The sequence below is a fragment of the Balearica regulorum genome, chromosome 9 (assembly GCF_011004875.1).
Source record: "Balearica regulorum gibbericeps isolate bBalReg1 chromosome 9, bBalReg1.pri, whole genome shotgun sequence".
NCBI lineage: Eukaryota > Metazoa > Chordata > Aves > Gruiformes > Gruidae > Balearica > Balearica regulorum.
Window position 1 is genome coordinate 18155178 of NC_046192.1, and position 24478 is coordinate 18179655.

At 43.1% G+C, this 24478-nt stretch overlaps 1 protein-coding gene across 1 annotated transcript in view; it reads left to right on the plus strand.

Moving 5' to 3' along the window:
• The window catches only part of DIS3L2 (DIS3 like 3'-5' exoribonuclease 2), a 193176-nt gene that overhangs the window by 85260 nt on the left and 83438 nt on the right, over nt 1-24478 (plus strand). Inside the window, 1 exon segment of the mRNA XM_075761378.1 lies at nt 11505-11584. Coding sequence (XP_075617493.1) covers nt 11505-11584 — 80 coding nt within the window.

A 24478-nucleotide genomic window follows, 5' to 3' on the forward strand; every position in this document is an offset into this window, starting at 1 on the left:
AAATATTGGAGAGAGAAAAAAGGCCGTTCTTTGCAAAGCAGTTCTGCCTTTTGCTAGTCTCCCATTGTTGGTGTTGCTGTGGAAAATGTATAACATCACTCTTTTGGAAAGCGCTAGAGCCTGTTCAAGTAGAGATGGTTTATATAGTCTAACATGGAAGAACTTGAGGATAGCTATTTCTTTACCATTTGCCTAATAATAAGTGAGCCTGTTGACCTCCGCTGGACTATTACAAATGTGAAACTTGGCACTCAAAATTGCTTGCTCTAAATTTTCCAGTTGCTTTCTCTTTTTCCATTTGATGTCATCCTGCCAACTAGTGATTTTATTATTATAAACAGGACATTGTATTCACTTTTAAGAAGAAATATGAAGCTGAAGGTAAAATTACAAACTGCAGTTTCTCAGCTGGCAAAATACAAAACAATGAGCTAAAAATACTGAGCAGAGAAAGGGTGCTGTGGCAAGAAACTCTGAAATATCTACAAGATGGATGTGGTCTGAGGAGCAGAAACTGACTGACTTCAAATGAGCAGCTCTGAACTGCTGAGAAACGCCAACTGATTGAGGTTGGAAGGCACCTCTGGAGATCATCTACTTCAACTCCCTTGCTCAAAGCAGGGTTAGCTAGAGCAGGCTGCTCAGGGCTGTGTCCATTTGGGGTTCAGATATCTCCAAACATGGAGATTCCACAACCCCTCTGAGCAATGCTTTCTGGGGTTCAATTGCCCTTACAGTAAAAACGTGGGCGCTTTTTTTTTGCTTTTTTTTTTCTTTTACTTTTAAATGGAATCTACTGTATTTTGTGCCCATTGCTTCTTGTCCTCCTGCTGGATATCACTGAGAAGAGTCTGGCTTTGTTGTCTTTGCTCCCTACCATCAGGTATATTTTCACATTGATAAGATCTCCCTGCCTGAGCCTTCTCTTCCTGAAGCTGAACAGTCCCAGCTTTCTCAGCCTCTCCTTGTCAGTTGGATGCTCCAATTCCTTAATCATCATCAAGGCCCTTCAGCAAACTTGCACCAGGATGTTGATGTCTTCCTGGTACTGGGGAGCCCAGAACTAAACTCAGCATTCCAGCTGTGATCTCACAAGTGCCAAGTAGAGGGGACGGTTTGAAGGACTGCATCTCTTGACCTGCTGGCAACACACTTCCTAATGCAGCCCGGGAGGCAGTTGGCTGCCTTTGCTACAATGGCATGTTGTTGGTTCATGTTCAACTTGTCCATCAGGACCCCAGGTCCTTTTCTGCTGAGCTGCTTTCCAGCTGCTTGGTCCCCACCTGTACTGATGCACGGGGTTATTCCTCCCCACGTGTAGAACTTTGCTTTTCCCTTTGAGCTGCATGAGATTCCCGTCAGCCCATTTCTCTGCTGAGGTCCCTCTGAATGGCAGCATAGCTGTCCCTTCCTCCCTCGAGTCTAAAAGACCTGGAGTGTGTCAGACCAGGGGACAGCAAGGATCCATAGCATTGGCAGGAGACAATTATGCTCACTTGCTTCCCTTGCAGGGCAGAGTTAATGAGTTAAAGAACTTTGCTCTTGCAGACAAAGAGCTCTAAGAGTGCAATGAAGCTTTCAGCTAAAATTTGCATCTTGATATTTCAGCATGTGTCCTTAATGGCAAATGACCTAAAGCTATCCAAGTTATTGAAGGCTAAATTGTAATTTTGGCTGACCATTCCGAAATGTAGCATCCTTCTTTTGGTTGATAAGGGAGGAAGGAGTGGAGGTGCTTTGCTGTGTCCACCATGGAGGGAAGCTCTGGTCTTAGCACTGTTTGTAACTGGAAGGCACTGACAGCAGGACAGTACCTGCACTGCACTTCTGCCCACTATTTTTTTTTTCTCTTGAGGAGTGTTACAGCTGGTAACAGGGATTAGCAGTGCTTATAGTAAAGGTTTGACAGCATGCTTTTTGGTGTAGATGCCCGAGGAGAATGTTGGCTGATAAAATTAGAGGTGATGGTAAAAATGGCAGCCCTGAGCTGTGCAAGGGATGTTGGAGGAAAGCAGTCAGCTCTGAGAACAGATGTCTTTTCAAGGCAGGTGGATGACTTTAGTTAGAAATGGGTGCAAGTCAGATAAAACATCATTAAACAGCTTGTTTTGTGGAGATTTTCCACTACAAAAAGCTAGTGTTAAGTAGAGCACGACTTAGCTATAATAGGATATGTAAAAATGCTCTGGTTTCTGATGGAAACTGAGAAATGACTTGTTTAGCAAATGTATAAGCAACATTGCTACAGACCTGGCTGTTATCTTGGCATGGAGTAGAGACACAAACAGGGCCAGATTATGATCTCTGCCCTCTCACTGAGCTGTTCTGTGACTAATTTAATGTTCTCCATAAGGAGGTACAAGGCATACAAAGGATTACTCAGTGGTGTCTAAGGATATCAGATCTAGTTCCTCTCTAACAGGATTGATTCCAGAAGGTGGTGGTGGTGATGATGGCTGTACCTGCTCTGGGTACTTCTGCTATCTGGGCAGACTGGGGAATGGTACCTTTCTTGGATCAGTGAGGAGAGCTTGCATTAGCTCCATCCTCACCCATTAGCTGAGTAAGTAAAATCCTGAGTAAATACAGTGCTCCTGTCAGAATGATGTGATTCAGCTCCTTGCTTCTGGTTGGCTTCTTCGGGTCCTCCTCTCTGTTTTCATAACATTTTCTACTACACTATAGCTACGGCAATTGTGGTGACACTGTTTTGTGCAAAATGATGCATGGTCTTTGCTCTCAGATGCTGCTGTTACCCGTGGCTGCTGTACGTAGACACACTGGCAACTTCACTGGTGTTTTTCCTTACAGGAAGATGCATGTGGTCATTGGAAGTGCAGCTTCAAGGGGAATCAGTGGTGTGTAGTTGGACAGGATTATTGCATTCTGATCTTGTAGGCCATCAAAAGTAAGCTTGCTTAGTTAAGAATCTGTTTAGTTGTGGAAAACAGTAATAACTTTTGCAACTAGGTTGTTATACATACAGTCTTGTTCCTGCCTGGCTGCCTGTTTTATGGAGAGAATAACAGAGGGAGAGGAGCATACATCTTAAATCAGTTTGAGAATGTGTCCATTTCTTACTGGATTCCACTGGATCACAAGGTGGGCTTTTGATGAGCAGAAGAAAGTGCCCTATCCCCTCATGTTTATATACGTTAAGTGACCCAGCTCAGGTGTACCAAATACTGCTGCTTTCCTTGATAGCATGGTGCTTTGCTGGTGCTCTGAAGAGGTACAGAACCTCTTCGGTAGGTGAGGTGGTATATCCCCGCTGTGGTATTTCAGGGCTGATCACTCATCAGTAGGACAGGTTGGCTGTTACAAGGAGCAATGTTTTCTTTGTGGCTCTATTCTGATCCTGAATTCTGGGAGCAGAGTGGTCCAAAGTATGCTGTGACCTGTCCATCTGCCCAGAAGTTTTTGGGTGATTGGATCCTTGTTCCCAGGTTATTCTCAGATCCACACTTTCTAAAAAATAAAAAAAATATATCATAATATAGATGGCACACATGCAGGTATGAGGCAGAGTTGTACTGGAGGTATCAGAGCATAGATAAGAAGTGGGGTAGTCTGGAGGAGACTAACAAAAATATTCTGGGAGATGAGGGATTGATTTGCAAGGAAGGATTAACTGTTCTATGTGTATTTACCAACACTGAAACTAGAAGTTTGTGAAAGATGTTGTAGTTGATAGGTAAAATATGTGGACCAAAATGAAAAAATGAGAATCATTTACGGTGGTGGGAGGATAGAAAGAGGTGTTATGAAGACAAGTAAGGTAAAACAAAGAGGAAACCTTTCCTGTCCTCCCTAAAATAGACTAGCTTAGCTAAAGAAAGTATTGGAAACTCCATCACTAAAGATGCTTAATACTATGCTGGAGAAAGTCCTTGCAAATGTATTGTCATGAGTAGTCCAGCTCTGACCTATGGGGGTTGGATGACCTAATGTCTCTTCCATTTCTAGCTCTGTGCATCTATGATTAAAGTAGTTTATATAATGCAAGTGCATTTTCAATTACACTCCACCTTCTTGCGTGGGATAGTGGTGATGCAGAGACCTCATTATATTTGTGGCACAATTACAGCATGACTTGTAGGAAATACTGCTGGTACTTGGTCTCTGAGACTCTGATCTCATTTTTATATATGTTGGATTTTCAAGCCATTTAGGTATGTTACAAGACTGCAGTGCTCTTTTTTTGTCTTCCCCCTTACTTGGAGGCCATAAATATATATAAGGAATAATTGATTCTGGTTCGGCAATCCAGTGAGCAGTCCTTGGTGAAAATACGAATGTTTATTGTTGTAGATGTGTAATACATCAGGAGTTATTGTCAGCCGGTCTCTTGGACCAAGGTCTGTTTTCTGGAACAGGACATTAGCTAAAACACAAACACAGAGAAATTAAAAAGAACAGTGCTGGCTTGATGTAGAAAGTTGGGCTTTCAGTGCATTTTATGCTGCGCTGGATTTTTGTGGGGCTTATAACAATTAGTCTTTGGAGGGGGGTGGTTTTTGCTTCCAATTAGTTTATAATTTCATTTCATTTTGAAATTTATGCACCATGCAAAAAGAGTTTTGTGATGCATTGAGTATCGTTTTCGGTATGTTACAGGGCATTCAGAGTGCCTTCAGAGTTTTGTCAGGGTACTTCTATTGCATGCATATTTTTTAATATGTTCCTTTTGAGAATCTGTCTTGGAAGCAGCCACTGCGGGGTTTTAACTAAAATCTGCCAGCGTCAAGTGTGACAAATGTGGTAGACACTACACGTAATAGATGCTTTTAGGAGTGGGATGTTAAAGTCCCTAAAATGTTCAGGTACTGATTGTTCTCTGAAATTTGTCTCGGAAAAAAGAGTACTTCATCCCCATTTGAGTGATGAACATCAGTGGAATTGGTCCCATGCTTATTGGCACTTTATAACAAACCTGCGCAGACACCGTGGTAGAGTTGGGTTTACTTGTGATTGAAGAATGAGATTGATTTTTGCGGTTGCCATAACAATTGGACTGTTGTGTGAAAAAATGTTAGTAGCGTTCACTGGTGTGAGTTGACAGCTCTAGGATGCCTGTTCCCAAATTAAAACAACTGTTTCCAGCTCTGAGAAATTATGTCTGTTTAACTTTTCCAAGATGAAGCTCAGCAGGGTCTTAGAAATGACCTGAAGAGCTTAAAGATTCTAAAAGTGCTTTTGCTGTGCTTAATTTTGAAACGCCAGCTTTGAGCTGAAGTTAATAAAGGTAAACCAGGAGGCTGAGCTTTCACTCCCACCAGGCTATTGTATGTACTCACAAAGTGGAGAGAACAGGACAATCTAAAGAGTCCCTAGAAGAATGTAAATGCATTGCAAGTGTCTAGACATGCAGTCACTCGTACTGTAAAGGTCTTGGTACTGACATACTCAAGTTTAAAGAGGGCTCGCACTGCCTAAACTTTAATAAACAAAATGATGGTGGTTGTTGTCTCACCTCCAGCTGCAGCAGTCTGGTCTTTGGAAATAGGCTAATGTTTCCACAGAAGATTTAGCTTGGTGCTTCAGGAGCTGTTGGATGACTGGAGGGACTGTGGGCTGTGAGCACCGAGCCTGGGGCAGGGCAGGATGGTCCGCATGTGGGTAGCCACTGAATCTGCTTGAATCTTCAGTCGTGCAGGGTTTGCGTGCTGGGAATTCACAGGCAGTGGGTTTCAGCCAGTTTTTCAATCCAAGTGGCTTGAGTTGGCGGTGGCTGCAGCACAACCAACTGCACAGGGGTGGTGATCTGCAGCACACAGGGGCGTGGACATGGTTAAGCTACCCAGCTGACTTGTGCTCACAGTGCCTGGGATGTCCTACCTCCATCCTCTGCTTTCCCTGGTTCCTGAATAGCTGGTTCATACTTGCTTCTTTAGGACTTTGCCCCCCATGAATGATCAGTTCAGCTGGTAAGGACAACATCTCGCTTCATCAAGGGTTTTCTGATGCTCTAGTTGGTACATGCAGTTCTCTGAACTGTTATTTCATGGTGGTTGGTATTTGTTAGGGTGGTGAAAACCTGGGCTCCGTGTCTCCACTGGTGACTTGACTCATCTGTGCGCTGGTGGCTGCGAAGATCCTGTTAGGAGGATCCACGTGGGACAAACTGGCGCTTTTCTCCATTAGCAGCACCAAGCTGCTTTTACAGACAATCACACAGGTAACGCCCAAACTTTGCCCAACAACTGGCCATGCCAGAAACCTCTAATACAGCCTGACCCCGCAGCTTAGAAATGCAATGCTTCATCTTCATCCAGGAAGCCTTCCGCTTGAGTGAAGATGAAGCCCTGACCGCTGGGACTTGTAATCTCCTTGTGTCATAGGTGTTTATATTTTATGGCTAAACTAACTGATATGTTGAATTCTGAACAGTTTAGCTGGCAAAAATTGATATATTGTACCAAACCTTGCAGCACCAAGCATACAGGATTTTTCTCTGCTGATTCTTGCAAATACCTTTGCATAGATGTATGTATTTGCACAAAGAAAAACAAACTGCTGTTGCAGTCCTGTGATCTGTGAATGTTTTAATTACCATGACGGTAATTCTAGCTCACCAACAGACTACTTATCTTACCTCTAGCCATTTATTTTAGGTCCTGTTAAAGGTAAAAGGACTAAATGCTCTACAGATATGCTTGTCCACTTTAATTAGGCTTCCTTAAGCTGTGCAGAGAAAAACTGCACTTAATTAGCTTTCCTTAAATTAGGATTGATATACCAGCCTGTGTATGTGCACACTGGCGTTACTATATAATAAACCAAGTGCTCTGTCCTGCAATTTTTTCCCCAGATGGTTGATTTGCAAGATGGCAGATGGAGCCAGCATGCAAGCTTTGTCTTTAGCAGCATTCTTGTCGCTGCCTCGAGGCTGGAGGCGGCCGGGTCAGTGGTCCCGGGCACTGCCTGGGGCTGGGCATCGTGCGTGGCACGTGTTTCCCTGACTCTTGCTTGCAGGTCAGTGCAAGAGCCGTTCCCCTGATCCTCCCAAAACTCTTGCAGGCATTGCCTCGCTCCAGTGCACGAAACCTCTGGCCAGGAGAAGGAGGGAGAAAAGATTTTATTCTTCCATTGACAGAAACTCCGTGCCAGAGCAAGTCCACCTCTGCAAACCTACGTTAAACATATGTTTTGGACAAAGAGGCTCCTGTAAAAAGTGGAAGTTTCCACACTGAAATGTTTGGGTTTTGATCAGTACTGGGGGTTCTTAAAGGCACATGTTTATCTCTAGTCCTTTCCAGCATGAAGACCAGAAAACCTCTTAACTCTGTGTGTGTGTCTATCTCCTAAACCGGTTTCCTTTGACTAACCAAGTTGTGTGTATGTTGGAATGAGTGGGCTTGGAACATCTCGTTACTTTTACAAAGTATGTTTTGACAATTTGAAATGAATAAAACAGATTTTTATTAGGTGTAGTGACAATGAGGGATGGCTCCTTCGGGGCTTTTAAAGAAGGGGGAAAGGTGATCAAGCTCCTTAACCCGCAAGGTCACCTTGGCGGCCCTCCAGAAGCTGGAGACAGCTGCCAATTTGTATTTACCTGTGGTCGATGCAAATGTGTGCACATGTAGCCGGGCTATTTGCTTGTACTTAAGCAACATCTTTGTTAGCAGGTGCATAAAAAATATTGTTGCTTTGAGATTTAGTCATACTACCCACTGCAGGTTGGTCTTGTTATTGGTTACAGTCAGAAATGTGGTCTGATCTCTCTGAGATCCCTCGTGCCGCAGCCTTTGGGGTATCATACAGCCAGACAGTATGGTCAAGGGAGGAATTTGAACGCCTCCTTCCTCATTGCAGAGCAGACTTGCCACATAGCTGGGAGCAATGTTATTTCTTCACCCAGATGGTTTTTGTCAGCTGCCTCCAGGGTCCTCCCTGGGGTTTTGTACAGGAGTGGCTGGCGGAGATGCCAAGGGAGGGGACAGCTTGCAGAGAGCGGGCAGGCTGCACTGCCCACACCCAGCCTTTCCTCCTCTTGCTTTTCACTGCCTCGCGCCCATTCTCTCCAGGATGAGAGACAGCTCTCTGCAGCTTGTTAGAGATAGAAGGTGATACCGGTAGGGCTGGAGGAAAAGCAGGAAGAGATAGCTGAGAACATGCCTTCCTCATAGACCTTGCCCTGGAGGAGCATGCGTGCAGGGTGCTGCCCTCGGGCTCAGCACTGCGTTCCCATCACTTGGTGGATTATTTTCTTTCCCACATGCCAGCCCCAGTTCCTATAGCCATCTGAATCTTCTCCAGTATTAAAAACTGAAAACCAAAAATATAATTCATCACACCTAATAACACAGTTTCTGGTGAGCAGAATTCACTTGGCAAGCTTCAGCTAGGTGTGCTCCTGTGTGCCAGGATTATCTCACTATGAACTTTGTGCTCTGCTTGCAGGTCAGCTTCTCTTGTCCCACTGACTACCTGGCCATCAGCTCTGCAACACTTCTGCAGAGTCGTTATGCCAGGGAGTATCATTTCCTTGTGTTACTCAGTGACTTTCTTACCTCACCTTGCAATCTGTGCCCAGAATAAACTGCCTGTGACAAGCTACAAGTCCAAGTCCCTTGAGTAGTTTTAAAGGAGAAGCGGATCTGAGCCTGGTGGTAAAACATATCCCAGCTGTGCTGCACATAGAAATGCTGGTGAGAAATGCTAAATCAGTATTTGTCTGGACCCCTCTTCAACTTTGCATCTGTGAGTTTAAGTATCTCAGACGACGAGCTCTGTCTGTGCCTGCAGTTTGCATGCTGAGAGGCTGCTCAGAGCCCGGCCAGCACGTCCCAAGGGCAGCAGGCTGTGCACCAAGCGCTGCCCGGGCGGGCTGGGGGCTGCACCGCTGACCCTGCAGGTTTGGGCTCTCTGGACTGAGGCCACTGCTGACCTCTGCAGTAGATTTGACTGGCTAAATACATCTCGGCAAAGCAGCCCGTTAGTTGCTGCCGTTGTATAAATGTGTTCAGAATTTGGCACCCGCGTATTTATGCTCACTTCTTTCCAGGGCAGGCTGCAAATATGCACTTCATTGAAACCAATCTGCTAATTTTTGAACTGCCTGGAGCTACAATTCACAATGGGTGGCAGATGCTTGTGGTTGCAAGCTCCGAACATCTGGGATAGGCTATCTATTCCCCTGACATGGGAGCCCACATTCTTTTTGAAGAAGCTCTTAAAGCTTTTTCTTGTTCACTTGTCAGATAAAGCAAGCTATTAGTGTCCATGCAGTGCCGTTTGCTCTTTTAAATGAAGTAACTTAAGGGAAGATTTACTAGATACGGCTGCGGGGGGGGAGTCACAGTGCCAGGATGCTGTTGCCTTTAAACCCTGTGAGTTAGTGGACCTGGTGTATCAATACATGCAGGTTGGCACGTGTGCGTGCCGCCATACTGCTTTTAGTATGGGTGTCTGTGTATCTGCATGCGCACAGTTCCCTAAAGAAAGTTGCATGGTACCTTGGAGTGGAAGTATCCTGAAATTCCATCCTTAGGTGGAATTTTAAGGAATATATATTTATGGAAGTAAGGTTGTTTGCAAACCTTTAAAAATTGCTTGATTCCCGGTGCTGGATAGCTAGGCAGGAACAGATCAAAGTCCTGGTGTAGTTGAAAAGATTTTGTATCTTTCAGTGTCACAAACTCTAATTTGTTTAGATGCATGTGAAGGATCAGAAACTAACGTGCATCTGCGGATTAAGGCAGCTTTGCTATCCAATCTGAAAGCTAGCATGTTCTAAAAGATTTTCAAAGTCTCGGAAGGCAGTGAAGTGCTTTACTGATTTTTATGTCTTTGAAAATCTCTATTTAGTGTGCCGGGTGGAATTATATAAATACATGCTGCCAGCTGTCTGACACCAACAGATACCACCCAGAGCATTTAAGTACCAAAGTGATAGGCCTGTGAACATAGAGTTGTTGCTCTCACTGTGCAAGCACCCATGCAAAAAGACTAAGACTTGCTAATTCCACGTGACACTTGCTCCTTTAAAAGTTCGCTGTAATTTTTCCCCTCCCACCTCTCCTACCCCAGGAGTATACTGGTGGTTATGCTGTAAGAAAAATAATATGTGTTTTCATTATACATCTCTAGAAGGGAGTTGCCATCATGAGATGAGTTTTTTCTGCGGCAAAAGGAAAAGAAGAAAAGAAACGGTCTGAAAAGAAACTCAGCCTGTGCCATTGTGCTTGGGGGGGCTTTTAACTAGGGAGGGGCTGATCTTGTTCTAAAGGTTAAGATAAAAGCCAAATAAACCAGCAAACCCATTCCTTTACTGTCTTCGCTGCTCTTCAGCTCCAGTCCCATGTTCCACATGTTGCTTGGGTGAACCCTGCTGTAGTCCGGGGTCCCGGGCAAGGAGTTGCTGTAGGGCAACCCAGGGTGAAGGGAGACCCTAAAGCAGGAGTTTGGGAAGTTTTATTTGTTGAGTGCTTCAGGTTTTGGGTCTCGCTGGTGCCAGGCTCTGCTCTGTTAAACATAGAATCATGGATTGGTTTGGGTTGGAAGGGACCTTCAAGACCATCTAGTTCCAACCCCCCTGCCATGGGCAGGGACACCCTCCACTAGACCAGGTTGCCCAAAGCCTCATCCAGCCTGGCCTTGAACACTTCCAGGGATGATTCCTGAGTCAGATGCTCTATTTTGTCTCATCTGCCTGGCCCTAGACCATATCTGTGGTCCATCTTGGTATGTTCCTGGTGTTTCTGCCGCCCACCGCTACAGGATGTATGTATGTAAGCCTTCCAGGGCAGGGCTGTGTATTCCAGGTACGACCTAGTACAGCATATGTGAAAGGGCGTTCAGTTTTCTCTAAGCACCAAGTTGATTTGCTAGATCTAATTAGCTGATTTGGAGCTCTTTCATTCTACAACTTTCATAGTGTTTCCTATCAAACCTGCTTTTCCCTTTGGTGCACAATAGGCAACGTAGATGTTATAAAGTGCTGTGCCCCTTGGGTGTCTTTATGGAGACCAAAACTCTCACTCATTTTTGTTATTGTTCAGCTTGGTTTGTAGATGTTCCGCTGCCTCTGCTCTGTGCTAGCTGTGCTTTTGGAGTTTCAGATGTGGAGATATCTGGTCTTATGCATGGGGATGGGGGTTGTTTGTGTTCCATTTAGCTTTGTAATTAGGAACAATCTATTTTTACTCTAGCTGCAAGGCATCAAGGCTTTTTCCTGCTTGTTTCTTTGGAGTGAACTTGATGGGCTAAATTGTTTATTTTTTGTGGAGGAAAATCAGTAATGAGATGAAAGCTGTTAAGAGCAAGCAGTTAAACCAAAGAGAAAAATGAAAAAAACCCCAAACAAACCTAAGGAGATTCTCTTGTCTAAAGGTCTAAAACCACTGGTTTTTTTTTTAGATTAGATTGAAAGATGTTTCAACAGAGTCTTCTGAAAACATGGTGGTGGTTGTCTGGATGTCTCTAATGGTCTCTGTGTTTTGATACCTTCTTCATGACTGGAAGATAAATTTTTCTTTTCTTCTTTTTTCCTTGGATAGGAAAGAATGCATTTTCACCATCGACCCATCAACTGCCAAGGATCTTGATGATGCTTTGTCCTGTAAACAACTCCCTGATGGTATGAGATATATTTTACAGAATACTTCTCAGTGTTTATATTGAGCCGTTGACACATTCGTATATATAATTTGTCATGAAGTGTTCTTTACCAAATACAAGTAGAGCAATAAACTCGTTTTTCTCTTGTTGATTTAATTGCTTGTTTTCAGAAATCTTAGAGCAGATATCTTCAAGCTGCACTCAGAAGTAGTCTTAGTGTCAGGAAATGCAGAACCATAGTGTTTTGCATAATCAGAGCTGTAATTTGATTTCAGCAGATCTCAGCTGTCTCCTGTCATTACAGGAGTTACAGCTGAATAGCTAATATGCCACTCTTCCATACTGAAGTCTACTAAACTTTGACCTTGAATACACAGTCCCTGGGTAAAGGAATCCAGTTTTTTGGAGGTCACTGGCTGAATTGCTTTTTGGTGTTTATGGGATGCTGGGAATTGTTAGATGAGCAGAGTGTTCCTTATAAGTTGTGTTATTCTTCTCATTGCCTTTTAAGCTTTCTGTTCTGCCTTATTTGTACTTTTACTCTGTCGTAAGCCAATAGAACAGAAAGTAAAGCTCCAGAAGCCAAATCTTGATGATTCTGACTTAAGGAACTTCCTTTTTGTAAGCTTACTTTGCCATCCAAGTTCTGCTCATTTAATTTGATGAGATCCAGTAACTGGCTTGGTTAGAAATATTACATGGTTTGCGTAGCCCACCTGCCACTAATAAAGAAGATAAAGTGATTTTTTTTTTTCTTTAGTTTTTCTTGCTCTTGTTAATCATCACAATATGATGATATCAAAGACTTCATTCCCTGGTTTTGAGGGTTGATTTCATTCTGTGCAATGTGGCCAATGAATTGTCATGTCATTTAGACCCAGGTACAGAATAGTATTACAGGGCTATAAAACTGATAAAAAAAATCAGAGATGAAAGAAAATTTGAAGCCAATAAAAATTGTCTAATTTTACTCTACGATAGCACTCTTGAGGCGAGATTAAGGAAAAATTGCTCTTCTATTTCACAGAAAATTTAAACAGTCTTCTTGAGAGATCCTAAACTGAAGTCTGTTCCCCTTTCCACTTTGTCGTTTGAACTATCCGTAGATTTATGGCAGTGTGGTGATCCCACAGCCCCTCAAATCTGAGGCGCTGAAACTCTGGCTTCTAAACCTCTACTGCTCACATACACATGGGTTTTAGATGCTGCATGAAACCATTCACCGAGCTGGTTTGCAGTGCGTACATCTGCATTTTTCTCTTATGGATAAGCTGTTTGGAGAAAGTGTTCAAGGAAAATACCTGTTTGAACAAGAATTCTTCTTTCCCAGAAAGCTTGCAAAGCCGTTGCAGGGTTGTTGCTCATACGTGGGACTTGTTGATGTATCTGCTGATCAGGGATGTGGCCACACTCTGAAGTCTGCCTTGTCCCTCCGACCCCAAATGCAGAAAATTCTGTATGAGGCCTCTTGCTCCCATCTGTAAGGAAGGAGATGTACCAGTGCAGAAGGGATCCTCTACTTGTAAGGTCCAGCCGAGAGGGTTCTAGGTGTTGCTGGGATGTTACTTGATTGTGGGAGCTCTGTAGCTTGACTGCTACAAACCCCCTTGTGATGCCGAGGTGGGTGGCTGCAGCACTGCCCCATGCCTTGATCAAGCCTCTTTGGAACAATTCCTTCTCATGCAATCAAAATGAGAAAAAAAATGAAAACAAATAGAATATTTTTTTTAAAGTTGCCTTCTGGGTGGACTTCATTCCTGCTGCTGTGCTTTGCCAGTCTTCCCTGCTTTGTTGCCTTTTGTTCTTCTCTGTACAGGCATGAGACAGAGGGAGCTGCCTGCAAGTGGGGCAGAAAGAAAAACCCCAAGTCCTCTTGGCCTATTTATTTCTGCCTTGTCCTTCTCCCAGGGGCTGTGTCAGACCTGTGCTGGCCTTCTGGAGCCTCCAGTTGAAGGTTTTCCCTGCCCTTCCCTGATCATCTGTGAAGGCTAAGGAATATGTGAAAGGATCATGTCAAAGCCATGCTTTCGGGGCGTGTCTTTACCTGTCTATAACACAGGAGCAGGCACAGTTCGCTCTCCCAGGGCACCCTGTTATTTCAAAGGTAATCTCAGATGCACTCACCTAAATGGACAGAGGATGCTTCTGCAGTCAAAGATAACACTTCCTTTTCCCAGGAAAACCGGGCAGTTGGGAAAGAAAGGTAAAACGGATCAGACTGCAGGGTCGCTCTGCATAGAGAAAGGGTGCAAAACTCATTTTTTCAAATAAAACAGAAGTGGAAGGTGCAGGAACCTTTCTTCTCTTTCAGTTCCTCAAAATATACTTTGCCAGTGTATTTTAGAAGAGACATGAAGAAACCAGGAAGGAGTAGGGGACACAACAGGACTGTCTTCTGAGAGTAAAAGTAAAGATTTGCTTGGTTTTTATCCAAAATCTGTAGGATGGGAAATCCAGTGTGGGTTTAGTACTTTTGAAAGTTTCACGTCCATCTCAGGATCATTATACACACCCCGCTTTCCTCCAGATGAGCCTCAGAGAAAATCCAAGAGGCAGATGAGTGAACGCACTGGTTGGTGGCCGTCCCTGCCTGAAGGTCTTTGCCCACACATCTCATTTTCCATGGACCATTAGGTGGGAGCCCTTTGGGTGCCAGATCTCTGCCTTTTGGCTGGAGCCATGCATCCCCAAACGGGCTTGTTCTGCCCTGGGCCCCTCTCAGTGAGAAGGTGCTCTGAGCTGGAGCCTTTTTTAAGAGTGATCTTGCCCTCTGCCTCTCCTTTCAGCCTCTGATCTGCCCTGGGAGTGGTGCCCACACTCCATCACAGCACTGCCTCAGCCTTAGGCCAAGGAAAGTCACCTCCTGGAAAAGCCGGTTTTGATGCTGGTGAATGTCCCAGGGAGCAGCTTTTAAATCAATGTGGAAAGAACCGCCATGGAAATACCCTTTCTTTTATTTTGAAATCTGTGGTGTTTATTCTGAGGAGACCTTGTGGCTCAGAAGGAAATATGGACAGGAAAACAGTCCTTGATGGTCTTTGATGCAGTTATGATCAGTTAGGGAGGGAGCTGAGGAGCCGAGTGGGAGTGAGCGGCATAAAAAGACTGCAGGAAACCCTTTGCATCCTTCGAGCAGGCATGGCGGCTGGCTGTCCAGCTCAGTGTGGGTCCCCAAGCAGGCAGAGGAAGGAAATATCTGTGCTGTAATGTTTGTTTAGAACACGAGATATCTCTGAAGCAGAGATGTCCAGTGTGGTAGCTGGAATCTCATCCATCTCCATTTTTAAGGCTCCTGGTGTCATGCAAGGAGATCCTTGCAGAATCTTTTTAGTGAAGATGAGTAATAAAAGCAACTGAGAACTGTACTGATGGATTCTTGTCCATTATCCTCCCAGTGTGCTGCTGTTTGAAGCAAAAACTTGATCCAGCATTTCAGGAACCTTTTCCTCTGCCAACTATGATTCAGTATTGAAATGCTAAATTCCAAAGGTTAAACTTTTCATATACTTCCTGGTCTGAGGAACCTAATCAAAACATTATTTTGCGAGCCTCCTGTAAGGCTTATCTATTTCACATGCAGTTGGCAATACAAGCTATATCCTGTGCCCCTTGTTAAGGTGTCACTCAGAGCTGCAGAGCTTGTAGACAAGAGACAAGGTGCTAGATCCTCAACCAGGGTGTGAGCGTCACAATAGTCTCTGTTCTTAGCAGGAAAAAGTAACAGAAATGTGTGTATTTATTTATATTACCTGACATATGCATTCTTCACTGCAGTCCTTATTTTGCATCCTGATAGGGAATTAGCATTTAGAGCTGGTTCATTACCATCAACCCGTCCCTGGATGGGACTGGGCTCTATCCAGCTGGGACGAGTCTTTGCTTCACCTGCCAGCACTGGGGACTTCAGCCCTCAGACCTGTCCTTTGCAGGTGGCAGGAGACATCCAGATCCATCTTGTATCACAAGTTCCCAGGACATTTTCTTGCATGCAAATTGAATCTCTGTGAATTCATTACTTTTTTGGCCCACTGTGAGCTGATAGCCTGTAGGCCGCTGACTACTTCAGCACTATGTAGGTTGTTATTATAGGCCCGTAAAACATGGCTGGCAAAAGCAGGGGTATAAATCCATCGGCATATGTGAAATTTTTTAAGATAGCTGTACTTGGACTTAAAATTTTTCAGGAATTTGCAAATTTAGAAAGGTCCAAAACCAGTACTGGGAGTCCTGTGGGTTCACTTGTTTGGAAAGCTACAGCCATTCCCAGCTCTTCGGTGTTAAGGAGAGCCCCTATGGGAACCTCAATCTTGTGCTTAATAGAGCCTCTTGATATGTTTTGGAGGTACCCTGAGGATTTTTGGCTTTAAAAATTGCTATGCTAGCTGCAATTATTATGACAAAGAGTTGTTTTAGAGGTTAAGAGCTTATCCAGGGCTGGCAAGGCTGCATCTCTCATGAGGGCAAAGTTATGTTAAGAGTTAACACGGCTTTTATTCCAAATGTAAACGTGGTTACAGGAAATTATTATTTTTTCCATCTTTTTTGCCCATATGTAAAACACTTCAAAAAAAAAAAAAACAACAAAACCCACACAACACCAAAAAAAACCCAACATGAGCAAACCACATATCTGGCATCCTCATGATGTCAGGAGATCTCCAAAAATCAACAGAGAATGCAGAACCCAATTCAGAAAATGTCTCATTCTGGTGTATAGCACCCTTAATAACTACAAGAAAAAAGAAACCACTCATTGCCCGCACTACTTCTCTCAGACAGCTAAATCAGTGCATTTCAGAAGATTTTGAAGAATGAAATTGTCTTTGTCCTCAAGCTGATTTGTTGCTAATTTATTCAAGACTGAGGCATTTTCTCTGCCTTGAAGGATCTTAGGGAACAAGCAGAGAGATAAGGGACTGTTTTTGCACCTTTGCTTAGTTTTAAAACTTCTCAGTATTTCCCTTATCAGTTCCAGTTGTTGGATGGAGGACTCGCCCATAGTCAGTAAAAGATGGAAAGGAATTTTTTTTGCAGAAGCAATCTACAAATCTATCATGAAGAAATACTCAGCAGCAGAGCGTCACTAGCAAAGGAAGCATGGGACGGTTGTGGGAATAGCTGTATTTTTAATGGAGCTCGCAGTAGAATATTGCAGCAGTTGGAAACGTTTCAGGGATATATGTCTTAAGTGGGCCAGTCTGGTTTTGAGAGGATTTTATACTGGAGTCTGCTTTTGATTAACAGTCGTGCTCCTCGTTATTGTTTAATGATAGCAGTAGGGAGGTAAGCTTGCTGTTCGCATTTGTGAGTGTATATTTTAAAAGAGATCAGTTCCAATAAAGAAGGAAAATAGGGTGATTTATGTAACAGCTTTAGAAGTATGAACGAACTGTGCTCCATTTAGATGACTCAGCATAAACTTGGAGTAAAAGATGGATCTGGACTGCACCTAGTTTCTACAGCCTTTGTAGAGCTGTTTCAGGGTAGCTTGAGGTTTTAAGCAAGTTCATTTCAGTCAATACTCTTCTGTGATCCCTTTCTGCACGTCAGTTACTGCAGCCAGGAGCATACAACCGAGCCGTTCTTGGTTTGTACGAATGTTGCAGAGTATTTACAGAAAACAACCGTACCACTTTCAAGCCTGAATGTTTTCAGCCAGGGTGCAGACGTTTAAAGATTTATTCTGATCTCATCATGTAAGAGCACACCAGGTGACCTACGTGTCCCAGTGGAGCCAGGCAAGTTTCCATATTGCCAAACCTCTTCTGGGAATTATCTGCAAGTGGTATTTGTATTTCTGGTAATGTACAGAACTGATGCAGTTGTGTTTGAAGGCTGCTTACTGGTAGGAAAAGAAATGAAATTCGGAAAATTTCAAGGCAAACGATTCCATCTAGTGAAATGTCAGGCTGTGACGGGAAAGGATGCAGCAGAAATGATTGGGGTGCATTTCTGAAGGCTTGTCTTACCTGTGTGCAGATCTTTTGATTCTAATTTCAAAGCAGGGCTTTGGGCCATACTGACAGAGCTTCTGTACATCTTTTTGTGTGTTTATTGATGACTAACGTGATTCTAAATGTTGTTCTTTCATTCCTGTATCCCTACAGTCTTTCAAAAAGTAATTCAAGTTTAAGTAATTTAAATCTTATTCTCGGAGAAATTGTTGAACTGCAGAATAGAAACATAGTCTACAGGCCATTTGCCCTGTTTTTTTGTGTCCTTAGTGACATTGGTTGTCTGCATTTTGGAGCGAGGTTGTATATAAATACATTCATTGAATCTTCCTAGTATTTACGTGATGACCTAAGCAAATGAGATTTCTGCAGTGTGCTGCTCCCTGGTTTTCCCTTCCCTTTAAATCTGTTCACGCTGTTGGTGAATTTAAATCAAACATACCTAAGGGGAGCGGGATAAAAACTTAAAACACATTGTGTTTCTATAAGTGAGATGAAAAATGGTGTATAAGCAAAGAAGAGAGCTTCTCTTAGTGACCCAAAAATCTGAGAAGAGTGCGGCATGACCTTTTTCCTTAGCAGACACCAGGCAATCCACTGTGGGCTACAGTTTCGGAAGCAGATCTGCAGAGAGTGAGGACTTACATATCTGTTCACACATTTTTGGTAAAACCAGCAGATGTTTTGCCAAATGTTGGTAAAATTATCCCTTGTCTACTGCAGACCTGCAGATACTGGGGCTGCTTTTTTTTAGACCTCATGGACACCTTAGTAGACATCACTAGTGCATGAGCTCCAGCATCTTGTGCCTGAAAACCACCTGTAGAGCCCTGGTAGCCCTTAGATATTCTCTTCTATCTCAGGTGACTGCCCACTCTTCTTTCCTTCCATCCTTGTTCTTTCTTGATGTAGGTTGCAAACATTTGCTTTAATTTTGCAAAGTTATCTGCACTTATATTTTGCTTTTTAAGACATAAATATTCCTCCTTCTATTCAGCTTTGTCCCTCTGGCCACTTAAGGACTGTAGGGTCAAATTTGCTCTAGCAACACATGGTACAGGACCTTTCAGCTAATCAGTTCAGTTCCTGCAGCACAGAGTATAGAAGAGTTTGTAATTGGAGTCATGTGGGGCTGACTTGCTTAAGATAAACACTGAAGAATGGACTAGTGTTGAATCAGAAGTTACATTATGAAATTACTATGCTTCCTTCTTTGTAAGATGTTTAAGATGAACAGATACCGAACTCAGCTTAGAGAGAACATGACAGAAACCCCATATTGATATATGAGTCAAATGTAAAATGACCATAAACTGCAATTTACTTAAATTTATTGCAGGAGTCAAATATGGGAAAAATAAAGACAAGGAGTGGGATTGTGTGTAACATTTGGTCAGGTTTTCCTTTGGTTATCAGATATAATTAGCTCAGCTCTCCTGTTACCTGTTGATTAGTCTGGTGGGTTTCTGTTCTGTCACTAGGAAGGTGAAAAAGACGTATTACAGTGATTAGAAACAGGTACACGTCCTTTCTTTCTGTTGAGGGCTTGCGGTTGCAGACTCTTTGAAAAAATGCAAAATACACTCAGGACTCTGCCAAATCCAGATCCCTGCTGTGTCCCATAATGTAATCCCACGTAACGCTGGGGAACTGCAGCATGTACAGTATATTTTACCTCTTCTTTTAAAGTAACGTGGGGTTGTGTGCAGAAACACACATCACTTCCAATTTCCAAGTGCAGGGTTGAATGGAATCAGAGGGCTGGATTGCATCACATTTCCTCCACCAAACATCTCTCTTGCAATTGGTGAGACAACTTGACAGCACAGGGCTCCCTCAGCTTGAGCAGAAATAGGGCAGCTTGCTCGAAGCTGATGGTGGTGGAAAGGGAGATAGACTGAGCCTAATCCCCAGACAAGTGCATTAAACTGGGTGATAAGGTATTGGGGTGGAGACTGAGGAAGTTTGGATTTGGTTGGAGCATTGATTGCTGGAGCATAATTTGTAAAATATTTTTGCATGTGTTTGAAAGCAACTTGTGAGAAGATTGGTTAAAAACTTAGTTAAGGAAAAATGGGCAGGATTTGGTATTGGTAATTCATATTTATTGCTTTGGATTTTTGTATCAAGTACAGATATTTTATAAAGATTCCATCCTTATCCCAAAAGCGTGGGGTTTTTTTTTGACTGTACACAAAGAAAGCTGTAGGGGAAAAAGACACAGGATTAAAACAAAATAAAAAGTAGATTGTCTGTGAAGGACTAAGCCAATGAAGACCATGGCTGCAGAATGTGCAAACAGACATGCAAATACCAGTAGAATTACTCAAAAAAATGAATTTACTTTCCTGCAGGGAGGAGAGATGCTTTGGGCGAAGTCGCCTTCTGGATTGTCTCAGTTCATAAATTCAGGACCTGGGACAATTCCCCAAAGATTTCGAGGCGCAGGATTTTGTGTCCCAGTGGATATTGCTAGCGTTTGTGGATACGGACTTAAAAACAACAGTGTCCAATTGTATATTGAAGAAAAAAAACCCCACAAATGCTTTTAAGGAGCTGGGCAATTGGGAGAGGATCCAGAAATTCCTGTACAAAGACATCCAAAAGCACTTTGTATAGGATTTCTGTTCACTAAAAAGGACCTAAGGGACCAGGAGAGTCTTTAGAGAAGAACCGCAAATGATAGGTGATGACCAGACAGAGCTAGAGAAAACAGAATTTTTCACTAAATTTAGCAGATAAGAATCAGAAGATATGTGAGGAAGGTAAACTCTAAAAAGGTACAAATAGCTAGGAATAAATTCCCACATGGTTAACTTCAGTCATATGTTATGTTGAATGCAGGCAGCAAAGAAGTTACTGCTGTATATATTCTTTATAATAAACTTTCTTAAATGGCAGGATCCCTCAGAATCACTGGGCTGTTCTTTTAACTTTTAATGTATTGCAATGCAGGGGTTTCAGAACCCAACTGAACAGGAAAAAAATCTTCTTACAGTGAAATTCACTACAGTATTTCTTGATTGTTGATTATTATATTAGTTACACAGAAAGAGTAAAACTAGTTGCAGATGGAAATATTTTGGAAATCTTTCCAAAAATAAACAAAAAAGTTGGATGGCTAAAAGTGAAATCTCAGCGGTTGCCTTCTGTTCTCAAAGAAGTTGAAATGTCAAGGCTGTTCAGTGGAAGTACCTTGTGTGTGTTTGGCCTAGCACTAAATCCCAAGGTCTCTTTGAATGCCTGGGAATGCTCACTCAGCCTTGGATTACTGTGTTCAGTAGAGATACCACAAAAGGGACTGACCTAGCGGTAGAAAGAGGCTGGTCCCTCCCCATTCTAAACCTTCATTTCAGGAACAGGATGACATCCTACACCCAAAATGATTGTAATTCATCTTGAAAGCTGCTGGGTGCCACTTCCCATCTCGTTATTCAAAGGCTACTGATTTCCTGATAGAGTTAGCCTCTTGAATGGGTCTTGGAATAGTGATAAAAACAATTCATGATGTGAATACCAGAAATTGTCCTTTTACCTTCATCATATTGGGTGGAAACCTCATTGTTAAGAGACTGCTGGGAGTCTCCCTTGGTAACTTCTCCCTACCAGCAAGGCATGCTTTCTGAGCTGGAATCCGAGTTCACAGCAGCACAGTCTGCCTTGGTGTACTGCTTCACACCTTGTCTTGGTGAAGGGTTGAAGATCCATCTGCCAAGTGCTTGGGATAGCCTTTGAGTAGCAAAGATTCATGTTGGGTCTAAGTTATAAGTAGTCATCTAGAGGTTGTCCCAGAGGTGACCATATAGCAAATACTGGCATTCAGTGGATAAGTATTTGAGGTTTGTAACTCCTCTTCATTTTGCTCATTACACTTGAATCTTGCAAAGAAATCAATACAATTTATAAAACCTCTAAGTGGAACTTGCTATTTTGGCACCTCGCAAAGTTTGCTAGGCACTTGTGCAGGCACAGAGGAAACCAGCTTACCTGTGACCCTCTGCAGTGTGAACAGCTACCAGCATAGGAATGGGGAGAAAACCTGCACGGGCAGACGGTGGGACATAGGCATTGCTGCATAATGAACCATTGTGTCTGGTCTCAGTCTGCCAGTGCTGGACACATTTGATACATCAAAGAAATGGCACATTCTCTTCATTTTCCATCGTTATACTGTCTATCCTCAACTGTCTTGTGCTCTGGCCTGACTTTTACTATTGAAATACTTGTGTCCTGCTTTCATCTGTATTTCCTGCTTGTATCTTGCTCATCAGTGCAAACAAATCATTATGCAGTGTGCTTATTCTGTTGGATACCATTCCCTGTGTCCTTCAGTTTGCAATTAAATGTTTTATCTTGTACATGTGTGTAAATTCTGTCCTGAGCATTTAGTGGATTTCCCTCTGGAGAATTCCTTCCTTGTGTAAGTATCCAACTTAATGGTGTGGTGGTACCACTTGCACAGAAGAGCTCTTTCATTCTCCTCTGGAGTTACTACATCAGGTTTGAAGGTAGTTTTCAGGAATGGTGTAGGCAGTAGGTGCATTCTGCATGGCAACATCTCCTGTCACAAGGTGGTGAAGAGCTGACCTGGGTTCACTGGCAACCAGCAGGACAGGACACTCTTGTATTATGTTTATCTGCCTCGGTAACGTGATCTGTGAGGTCTGGAGACCTGACTCCTGATTGATCACCAGCTTAGATGTTTCCAACTCATGTGAGCTGGAAGTTGGGAGAACACCACCAGCATGAAGACCTACCCCATGTTCCTGTGGGAGGATCAACCCTCCCCCTCTCCTGAGAGCCTGGGAACGCCTCGTGCTGACCAAGAGCCATCTCTGAGCGTACCCTTCAGAGCTGGGCAGCATGGGGGAGTGCCTTCCTCGCAGGGGCTTTAAACACTAACCTTAGCCAAAGTATTTGGAACAGTGCTTAACTGATTTGGCTTGTGCCAGTTTGCGTATAAAACTCAGGGCTCTGTAATGCACGACGTGTGATGTGCCACGTTATGGCTTTGTTTTGAGGTATAAAAGGTAGCTTTTCAAATTCTATTAAGTAGTTTTAGGACATTGCTGAATTTATTAGCTGCTACAGACAAAAACTGTATGCAATTCACATGGAAGACCTGCTCCCAGCATTTAATTTAGCGATAGATAAAGTGTCCTCATAATTCTGAAACTATTTAAAGAATTGCTGATGGCTCATGGAAAACTCTGGAAAGTATTCTGCTTAGGAAGGGTTCCATTCCTAGTGTGTTTTTCTGCTTTTCATCTTCACTTGTCCTTCATTGCACTTAATGAACACATGCCTTTGGTTTCATACCTTATCTGGAGTCAGTCCCAAACTGGTTTGTATAATCTTAGTTGTCTCCGTAACATTTGGTTGATGCCAGAGACAAAATGGCCAAAGGTCAGGGTAGTTGAGACCTGAGTAAAACAATGCTTTAAAAGTCACCACAAAGCAGGTAGGAGTTATTCTGGGTTTTGGACTCATTGATGTCCCACATTGACCTTTTAACTTAAAGAAGAAAAAAAAAACCTGTTATGCTTTCTTCTTATGAAATGCCTTGAATATTTCCTGGCGCTCTCGGGATCGCTGAAAGCATGACTTTGCACCATCACCATTCGTAACAGTGGTTTCTCAGATGCTTCCAGAAATCCAGGAAGTGCCAAGACTTTCCGTATGGGACTAGTTAACATTTGAAGATGCTTTTATTTTTATTTTTTTCTCTTCTGTGATCTCAGCCTGTTTCTCACTTTGCAATAACTGGGGCCAATCTTGGTTCTGCTAATGTTGAGGGTTCAGTCCACCTCGCAGCTCCTGAGTTTGTCAGTTAATGAGAAAAGTCCCAGCTTTTATTGTATTTACATCAGCTCCTGAGGGAACAGATGTACATGTGATCTGTAAAGGCTAAAGAGTTAAAAGGTTTTAATTGTGATTTAAGAAGCAAAGCAAAAGCCCAGAACCCTCTCCAGCCCTTTTGCTGTTTCCAGTCTGATGCAGGCACTTGGAGTGGCCATGCTGACGTGCTGCGTCTGCCAGCTCCCTCTCTCTTCGCCCTGTGGAAGTTGGGGCCCTGACCTTGGCCATCTCTCCAGGTGCTACAAAACCAGAAAAGAGTGACTAAGCACAGTTCAGAGAAGAGCTCCAATATCTTGAGACCTTGGCCAGGCTGTTCCTGATGGTCTCAAAGTCTCTCTGTGGCTGGTGGGTGAAGGGGGCTCTTTCTGTGGAACATTTCTTATGCAAACCAGTGGGAGAGGGCCTTGGATGGGGACATCTCCTAGAGGAAATGCCTGGTAGTGTGTGGTATTTTGTGGATCATTACTCTTTAGAGGTGCTTGTTGTTTGTTTTGGCAGACAGTTTTTCTTCTTTTGAAGTTGTTGCAATGTTTGCTAAAGTCATATTTATGCTTGGATGGAAAAGTTGCTGCTCTGTGCCCCGAGGACTTGTCCCACTCTCTTGAGATACAGGATTCTGACTCCTTTTGCCAGAGTCTTTTCGTGAGGTTATGTCAAGGAAGAGACCTTTAGAGAAGGAAAAAGCTATTCCTTGCTTTAAAAAAGGTGTAATTAGTTGCATTTCGGTTGGCTAAAGGACCATCATGTGATAATTTAAAAAATTTGGTTTCTTGGTAAACAAGTTAATGGATTTATGCTCAGTTGCACTTCACTTTCAAAAAGCAAAATGGCCCTAGGGCACACAAGTAAAATTTAAGCACTTTCCTTGTTATTTTAAAATAAGTAAAATAAAGCACACTGTCTGATTTTCTGAACAATAGCTTGGCTTCCTGCGGTGGAAAAGTAACCTCAGCTGAGAATTAAAGCCACCCACCTTTGTCTTCAAGCTCCAGAGCAGACAAATAACTGGCTCTTTCCATGGTTCCATTTTTATTTTTATATTAAAGTCTTCTCCTCCTCTTCTCTATATTGCATTTTTTTGCTTTCCCACTTACTCTTTC